The sequence below is a fragment of the Vigna unguiculata genome, chromosome 1 (assembly GCF_004118075.2).
Source record: "Vigna unguiculata cultivar IT97K-499-35 chromosome 1, ASM411807v1, whole genome shotgun sequence".
Classification (NCBI taxonomy): Eukaryota; Viridiplantae; Streptophyta; class Magnoliopsida; order Fabales; family Fabaceae; genus Vigna; species Vigna unguiculata.
The window spans coordinates 6,978,453-6,988,672 of NC_040279.1; the positions used below are offsets into that span (position 1 = coordinate 6,978,453).

General features: G+C 34.2%; 1 protein-coding gene across 1 annotated transcript; it reads left to right on the forward strand.

Annotated features, from left to right (window-relative positions):
- The first annotated feature begins 786 nt into the window (after positions 1-786).
- On the forward strand, positions 787-2,572 carry LOC114184159 (AAA-ATPase At4g25835-like). Its single transcript, XM_028071424.1, has one exon. The coding sequence runs from the start codon at positions 907-909 to the stop codon at positions 2,461-2,463; it is 1,557 nt and encodes a 518-aa protein (XP_027927225.1). The 5' UTR covers positions 787-906; the 3' UTR covers positions 2,464-2,572.
- Positions 2,573-10,220: the final 7,648 nt, after the last annotated feature.

Consider the following 10,220-nt stretch of genomic DNA (forward strand, 5'->3'; position numbering starts at 1 on the left):
CAAATTAGTGCCCATATATCATTATTCATGAATGGAGCATGTAAGACAGTTTTTATATATATTTTTTTTCAAAAGTTGATGGATAGATCATTGATATGTTTCATACTATACTATTAATTCTTAATATGACAGCTTTTGATTTTACAAAAAGTAAAATAAAGTAATTGCGGTACATAACTTCAATGGAAGAAGTAGCAAGAGAAAACAAAATTCCATAACTGTTTAGAGAACAAAATTTGAAACTGACAACCATATATATCTGCATGCAATTTTCTTTAATTTCGACACAACTGCGACGAAAACCACGACATAAATCCATGCTCACTGCATAGAACAAGTAGAAGCAAATACACCAAAAGGGAAAAAAAATAACAATTGAAAGTTTTTCTTTTGGTCCATAACTATTGAAAGGTTAACTGAAACTTTGGCAATTGACAAACCATGGCATTTTTGTGTGATTTTGGTGTTTGAGCCCACAAGAGGAACCAAACCGTTCAATCGATTCGATTCCAAAGCAGAAAACAAGCAACAAAACGAAAGACGGGACCTTTGGTAAGCAAAAATCGGCATCTGCTGGATTCTGTACGCATGGGAATGTATGTGTATGGGCAAGGCTATGGCCATAAACCCTCCAAAAACTCAATTATCACATTCACAGTTCTTCAAACGAACAAAGCAAAAAGCAAAAAGCAAAGCTGTCGGCTTCATCACCATCTTTATCTTTAACTTTTACCTACTCTACCATATGCCCAACCCAATGCTTCTTTTTATCAGAACCATGTTCCTGCTTTTACGCACCGTATAAGAACCCTAAACCCAAATCATTCAATTCCATTTTCCAGTTTCCATTTTCCACCAATTCTCAATTCTCAATTCTCAATCAAGCAAACACTAAATCACACAAACATGGAGATATTATCACAAATGTGGTCTCTGTTAGGGTTACTCACCGTGCTCCAAAACGTTCTCCCATCTCAGCTTCTCTCGTTGCTCCATTCCTTATACGAATCTCTGCAAGATCTGCTTTCTCCGTATTCCTATTTCGAGATTCCAGAGTTCAACGGCTACTGCGGCGTCGACCTCAACGACCTCTACCGCCACGTGCACCTCTACCTCAATGCCGCCAACCACGCCCCCGGCGCCGCGTGCCGCCGACTAACTCTCTCCCGCTCGCCGTCCTCGAACCGCATCTCCTTCGCTGTCGCCCCGAACCACACCGTCCACGACGCCTTCGGCGGCCACCGCGTCACTTGGACGCATCACGTTGAGACCGCGCAGGACTCACTTGAGGAGAAGCGCAGCTTCACACTGCGCCTCCCGAAGCGCCACCGCCACGCGCTCCTCTCTCCCTACCTCGCCCACGTAACCGCACGCGCCGAGGAGTTCGAGCGCGTCTCGCGAGAGCGCAGACTCTTCACCAACAATACCACCGGGTCGGGTTCCTTCGAATCGGGTTGGGTCTCCGTCCCCTTCCGTCACCCCTCCACCTTCGAAACCCTCGCCCTCGAGCCCGAACTGAAGAGACAAATAAAAAACGACTTAACGGCTTTCGCTGACGGCAAAGAGTTTTACAACCGGGTGGGCCGGGCCTGGAAACGTGGGTATTTACTCCACGGCCCACCCGGGTCGGGTAAATCGAGTTTAATAGCCGCTATGGCAAATTTTCTCTGTTACGACGTTTACGACTTGGAACTAACCAAAGTCTCTGATAACTCCGAGTTACGGTCGTTACTAATCCAAACGACAAACCGTTCTATTATCGTTATCGAGGACATTGACTGTTCCGTTGACTTAACGGCAGACAGAACAACGAAGAAAACGCAGGCAGCGAAATTGTCGAAGAGAAAGAAGTCTCAAACGGCGTCGTTCACGCGCTGCGAGGAGAGTGGGCGCGTGACGCTTTCGGGGCTTTTGAATTTCACCGACGGGTTATGGTCTTGCTGCGGTGACGAGAGGATTGTGGTGTTTACGACCAACCATAGGGATAGTGTGGACCCCGCGCTCGTGCGATGTGGCCGCATGGACGTCCACGTCAGCCTCAACACGTGTGGGGTTCACGCGTTCCGCGAGCTCGCGCGGAACTATCTTGGTGTAGACTCGCACGTGCTGTTCGAGGCCGTTGAGGGTTGCATTCGCTCGGGTGGGTCTCTCACGCCCGCACACGTGGGAGAGATTTTGCTGCGGAATAGAGGGGATGCTGACGTGGCGATGAGGGAAGTGCTGGCGGCCATGCAGGGACGGATGCTGGCCGCTGCCGCCGTCGCTGACCAGGCGGAGAACGAGGAAACTACGGTTGGAGTGAGGTCGCCGGAGAGCGTGCTGCTGATGGGGTCGCCGGAGAATTGGGATGCTTTGAGCGGAAAGAAGAGGAAGGAACAACACGGGGGTAATAATAATTGGGATAAAAAGGTCAAGTTTTTCGTTAGGTTAAGGTCGTTGACCAGATCTGACCCTGGTAGATAAATTTTTAATTTTAATTTTTTTGAAAAAACCCAAAATTTGGATGCATGTAGGTTTGTTTGTGTACTGTGATTAGTGTTTATTTTTATCAACTTATTTATTTTTTGTAGAACGTATAAAAGTGCTTGCCTCGTGTTTTTAATGTTTTGATGTAAGGTAATGCTTTTGGGCAACCTTGCATATAATTACACGTTGCCGTAATTAACATTTAATTGTAGCTATATCATTTTAAACAAATTGAAAAAATATTAAATAAAATTTTGTATTAAAAAATGCCTTAAAATTCTAATCAAATGAATACTATTTCAGAGATTTCTTTTTGTTTAAATAAGGTGACATTACATTAATTTTGTTTATCGTTTAGACTGATTAAACAATTTTGCTTATATTAAAAATTAGGAATAAAAGCTATTATTGTGAAAATGCTTGAGATTTGACACATTTAGGCCGGTTAAAACATGAAAATCGAGTAAGTTGGATTAGAACAATTTTTATACGGTTCTTAATTTGATGAATAAAGTTATAGTGTAAAGTCATTAGTTCTGAAAAAAAAAACACAACTAAAATAACTGATATAATTTTTTTAAACTTGAAAGAATATTACTAATGAACAAAATGACAAAGAGAGACTTGTAAAAACTCCCTCAAACAAAAATAAAAATCATGATTTGTCCATACTAAAAAATAAATCTATTATGATCAACAAAAAAGTCTTAATCAACTATACTATATAGTGTTAATAATCAGCCAAACAATAATTTGATGAATAAAGCTATAGTGTAAAGTCATTAGTGATGGGGAAAACAACAACATAACCAAAATACCAGAGAATGCACTTGATATAATGTCCCTACTTGCAAAAATTTATGAGGAGCAACTACTAATGAACAACAATAATCAATCATCAAAATCACAAACAAAAACACCAAGATTTTACTGTGAACCCCCCCCCCAAAAAAAAAAGGATAAAAACCAAGAGTTATCCATACTAAAGAAATAGTTTTATTATGATTAACAAATAATACAAATGAGTCTTAATCACCTACACAAAATAGTGCTAACACTCAGTCAAACAGCAAAGCAACAAAGCTTGTAAATAAAAAACAAGAAAGATAAAAAAAAAAACTAAATACACAATTATAGTGTAAACTGACTTTCTCCTAACTCAGACCTTGTATCAATGATCTGAACTATCAGAATGAAGAACGAGATGTCTTGAACCTATTGTCAAATTTTAAGCACAGTGGTGAATGAATCTGCAATATCAATTTTATAGTGGCGTGATAACTTAGTGAAAAAAATGAACAAATATTTTTCTTCTTCCTTTCTTTGAATGTGTTGGTGTTCTCTAAGTGAATATGACTCTCCCTTTTCTGCCTCTCTCTTACTTTTTAGCACTTTCTCCACTAAATTCAATGAGACATCAAATAAGCTTCTCAACTTTTGGGTCTATAGGAATGAGTCTGATTCCTAACAATTAGACCATAAACCTTCATATTGAGCTGACATTTGTTACGGTCATCATTCGATTCAAAGAATCTCCGCTCCAGAACTATAAATGAAATTTTCATCTCATACGTCTCCCCCCTTATGTGTGCAATGTGAAAAATCCATAAAATCAAAAAATATTCTAGTATTCTCATTCTCAACTGAACAGAGCTAGTGTTTTTACAATAAATCTCTAGCCAACCTTTCTGTCAAAAATTATTTCTTAACATTAAGTATGTAAGGTACTTCATAAAAAAAACAAGAATTTTCAACAATTTCTTTGTCCTCTACGCTACTTAATTTCCTGGAATTAGTCACCTCAATATTCTTCGATGGTTCTATGGGTATCCAAAATATGAACGAGATGGATATTTATTGTCTCAACCATTCTTGTCAGTCCCAATCTCGATAAGCCATGTATATAGATAAATACAAAATTTTCGTGTCCTTGATTCCCAAACATAGTGTTTCTTTTCCAATGTTACCTATCAGTACTAGTAATTTAGAGTTGACCTAACCTCATAAGTATAGGTAACATTTCGCTTAATACTAGAAACATAAAATTCTAAGTTGTTATACATTTCGGGTTTATATTTGTTTATATTTATTTTATGAGAAAAATTTATGTTAAGTATATTTGATAAAGAATAAGCTTGTTTAACTTGAAAAATAAGTCTTTTAAAAAGAAAGTGATTTATTCATAAGTAATTTAAAAAAAATATCTTGAATATAATGATAGTTACAATTATAAAAAATGTTTTTTTACTTTAAAGTAATTATTTACTTGTTTGAGTAAGTGTCTTTTATTTCATTTTGAGATTTCATAGAAAGAATTTTTAAACATTTATAAAATAACGTGTTGGTTTTGAAAAAAAAAAGTTTTTTAATTAGATAATTATTATATTAGAAATAATAAAAATTAAAATGTCAAAGTTATTTAAAAACTAAATACGTAGAAAAGCTAATCTTGCAATCGAAATATCAATTAATTAATTTGTGATAGTACCTTTTACTTGTACGTATCTACAATACTTGAGTTAGCTTTTACGATTCTTCGAGATAAGATATATTAGTAACATCTCCATCATTTAAATTTTGTTTTGTATTACGAAGTTTTTAAAAATCTTTTAAGTCTACCATTCTAAATGAAATAAATAAATACGTGTTAAAAATATCGCGTAAGACATAATGATTCAAAATAAAAATAATTCAAGGTATATAAAAAAAATTATATTTAAGAGTGTATAGAACGATCAAACACCTAGAAGTAACAAGTCAACTCAGAGACAGATCGGTTATGACGATCTACGACATCAAGCATCACCGATCAGTATTGATCATATTAGGACATGATTGAACCATATTTAGGTCGATAGTGAGTAAAAACTCATTACAAACTAGGTCGGTGGTGAGTAAAAACTCATTACAACTGTATAAATATGAGGTCCATGTAAGGTAGTTTTTTACATTGATCACTAAATTTATTACCCTTCGACTCGAAAATCTATTAACTTAAGCATTAGAGTACCTTTTGCATGTATCACCCAAGCAGTTTATGGCGAACAAAATACAGTTGATAATAGACAAATTGGAGATGGAAGTGAGTGAGTGGAAGAACAAGTGATTAAGAAGTTTAGAGTGTTTGACCGGTCCTATAGAAACATAGAGAATAAAGAGGAAATGTTATATTTGGTTTATGAAGTGTATTTGTTAAAATCCAACACGGGCTCATTTTAATAATAGCTAAGGTTCACTTTTTCTTTAAAGTATATAAAAGATTTGGTTGCAAGTATAAGTAATTTTATAGTCACGTTTGATATCTAAAATAACATTAAAATTATTAGTTTTGGAATCTTAATTTTAACATATCGAAACATATAATCAACTCAAAGTAGAGTAGAGAATATAAAAAGAAATAACCTATAAAACTCAACATCTTACATATAAAAAATCTCACAAATTATAATGGCTTGTTAGGACATCTTTTTGCTTTCATGCACACCCTACAAGCGGTAGTCATCTTTTGTGATGGACCTACGTGTGCATAAGGATGCGCAAGTGTGATGCCTTGACTATTATGTAAATAATTATTATTTGATAAAAGACAGAATAATTTTTTCTTTTGTACAATAAGATTTTCCTTAAGAAAACACAAACAATAACATAACTTCATATATATATATATATATATATATATATATATATATATATATATATATATATATATATATATATAAAATAGTTTATATCTCTGTAATTGTTCATGAAAAATTACAAAAATATGTATTTTGTATAATATTAAAAGTTCTACATCAGAATAGAAGATTATCTATATTTTTAATATTTCTTAAAGATATTAATAGAAATTATCCATGACTTCAGAAGATCTCCAAATTTCCCGAATATCTCTCACCAAATAGGTTCCTTTTCTACTCTTACAACAGGTACATATGAAAGAAAAAATGTGAAAGGAGTGGGGTCTTTATAAGCCTTAAATATTAATCTTAATAAACTCAACATACATACACTAGGACCCCAAAATTTGACTTACAACCACAAGACTCAATTTCATCTTATCATACATATGGATCCACATTCAACTTTTGATGATCCACTATGAACATCAAAAGTTATTCTGGAAAGTGATTAGGTAGTTGAGTATTTCTCATAAAAACATTGGTATAATCATAATTATTTCTTTCTCAAGAATATTAGTCATTTATAGGCCCATAAAAGAGATATATACTCACTACCTAACCTTAGCAATGTCGAGCAGGTATCAGATAGTCCCAAGTTTGGCTTATGAATATCCTAGTTCAGGGTGTTATTCTAAACTATCTGTTAAGACTTTGGCAAGTGTACCAAGTTGCGCAAGTAGTAACCGGTAAGACCAGGATATCGTTTCCCAAGAGACTCATGTATACTAAATAATTGTGTAATTAGTGACTAATTTAAACTAAATAATTGTGTAATTAGTGACTAATTTTCCAATACCTAATGACCCAAATATCATGCAATGAATGGTTAAAACAAAGCAAGCTTTAAGTAAATAAACAAGGATACTAGCAATTAATGGAAGAAGCATGTATAAATTCAAATCATCCACAAATACATGAGAATTCAGTGGCTACATCTAACTCCAACAAAATGGGTTTAGCTCTCCATTGTCATGGAGAGCCCAAGCTTACAAAATGGAAGTGGAAGAGGGAAGAGATACAAAGAGGAAGAAGGGATAGTTCCCACTAGCCCTAGCAAACCTCAAGCGCTCCAAAACGTGTTGCTTGAGCTTCAAAACGTCTAAGATGAGTTTTCCCTCTCGAGATCAGAAGAAAAAGGGTCAACTTGCCACATCAGCGAAACTGGCGCTTGGCAAAAGTCTCTCACTGCCAGACGCGAGCTATCAAAATAGTGCTGAAAACGTGTGTGTACCGCTCGACGGTGTCCAGGTGCCGCCAGACGGTGAGCAATTGGAAGCCTAGCTGGCGCCTGGCGCTTGTTGTGGCCCGCCAGGCACTGAGTCCCTGGAAGAATGGTGTCGTCTAGCTCTGGCCTTATGTCGCCAGGCCGTTGTTGTGTCTTCCAAATTTTAATGTTTTTGGACTTCTTCTTGCTACTCATGATCACTCACTTGTCTGGGTTTTTGGAACAAAGCTTCCTATCTACAAAAAGGACACAAAAATGAGGATTAGTGGTATATTTAGATCAATGTAACCCAAAATGTATTTATCTACAAAAGTAAGGTAAATTTGAAGATTAAGTAGGTTAAAAACTTTAGAAGAGATGATTTTGCAATTAAAAAGTAACTTGGATAATGGTAAAAATTAACATTATCAGTATCCTTGTCCTAATTTTCTGTTCCTTTTGCGCCCCATAAATAACATGAACCAAGTGTTGAAATGAAGCACATTATTAAAGTGGTTGGTCCAAAACTAGAATAAATAATATTACGTTCACATATCCAGATTCATAAATAGGCACAATCTAGAAAAAACGAGAGTATAAAACATGAATCAATGCTAACAAGTAAATGATTTATCACTAGAACACAATTTCAAGTTAAGGTTAAAAGAATTGAAATTAGGTCTATAACAACATGAAACTAAATTTGCATTGAGAAGAAAAATAAACCAAGAAAGAAAACCAACTACTATAAAGGGGGAAAACACTTATGAAAAGGATTTTCACGAAGAAGGAAACGAGCAGAGATGATGGCTCTAACAAAAGAGAAATTTATTTCAACCTATGAGCGGAGAATGAGCATGGAGAGAATAAGCGGATAGATATTGGCTTTGTAACAACATTATTGTTATGGTTCAGTGAGAAGCTTATGCCGCTAACGAGAAGATCGATAAGAAAGAAGCATCCCACTTGTGAGAAAAGAGTTCGTGTGCGTTGTTAGAATGGAAAGATGGAACGGGAAGAAAAAAAAGTAAGATTAAGCATTTCATGTACCGTCAATTATAAATTGATCATAAATATAATGTAAATTTAATTTCTTAAGGGTTAAATATGTTTTTGGTCCTTCAAGTTTTAGTGAAATTTGGAATTAGTCCATTTTCAAAACTTTTGACCAATTTAGTCTTTCATCTTTAAAAATGCGTGAATTTAGTCCTTTTAACCAAATTTTGTTAAGTTTATCTGACGTTTCAAGCACATTTCATGATAGTATTTGAATTGTTTACACCATTTGACACATTTTCACTTCAATGTTAGCTCAAATATTATCATAAAATGCGTTTAAAATGTCAAATAAACTTAACAAAATTTGATAAGAATGACTAAATCCACTCATTTCTAAAGATGAAAGACTAAATTGGTATAAAGTTTCGAAGAGGGACTAATTCCAAAATTCATTGAAACTTAAGGGACCAAAAACATATTTAACCCATTTTTTAATAAGATAAAGTTAGTTTAGGTAACTGATAGGAAACCATGATTGCTACCAAATATTTTTGTCATAATGTACGTGATATAATTGTGAGATTTTTCACATATTTATATACTAAATTGGATTTTTTTTTCAAAAATTAAATTAATTAAGTTTTTTCATAGTAAGTTTTTGTAACACCTCAAACATCCGCTATTATAAATATATAATCTAATATAACGTCTATACAAAAGGTTTAGCTATCATAAGTCTATGACGTAACATATCATTTATACAAAAATTTAAGCTATCTTAAACAAACTTAAATCATAGGAAATTTCTTTCTTCATCCTATGTTTTCTTCTATATCCCATACCTTTTAAAATTCTAATTATATTCGTACTGAAATTAATAGAAAATAATAGGGTATAAAATTATTTAGCTTTGTTGTTTCACTTTCGGTGGTGGACGGTGGTCTTTCTTGAGGTGGGTGAGTGAGGGTGGTGGTTTGTAGATATTTGGGGTATGTAGTGATGATCATTGGTTGTGGGAGAATGTTGCTTGACTTGTTATGATTTGTTGTGAAGCTTTCTTTTGTGTTTTAATCATAGTTTTGGATCTTGTAATCCGTAGATATTCCAAATTTCACACTTTAAAATTCAAAAATATTAATTTTATACATTTTTAATTGTTAGATTTAGAATGTAAATTTACATTACGAATTGTATAATTTAGAATGCAAATCTATCTAGAATTGTATAAATTTGCAAGACTATTTAAAATGCAAATTTTTATTACGGATTGTACAATTCATGATGTAATTTTACATTACAAATTGTATAATTTGTCATATAAAATTACATTTTGAATTGCACAATTAATAACGTAATTCTATATTTCGGATTTGTACAATTTGGAATACTCTTTTACATTATGGATTGTGTAATTTGAAATGCAAATTGCATTATGAATTGTACAATCCAAAAAGTAGAATTGCATTATGGATTGTACAATCCGAAATGCAATTTTATATTACAGATAGTACAATCCGAAATGTTATTTTGTTGTTTGAAGGTGTGGTCAGGCTGAAAGTTATTATGTAATTTTGAAATCACTTTAGAGAAATGGAATATTTAATTGAAATATCCTATGAGCTAAATTAATTGTCAAATATGGAAGTGATGGCAAACGTCCCAACCATGGCTAGTGAATACAAGAATAGTGGGCCATGGTTGAGGAAGGTCGTCATTTGGTATTTAGAGCCACGGTTGCTCAATAACTCTTATCCTCCATTTTTCTTCATTCTGAGTTGTTTACATGTTTTCCTTCATGTCTTGAATTTTTTGTACCGATTGGATTGTGGGTCTTATGTTCTTGTTTGGCACAAAGTTCATTGTTGTTCTTG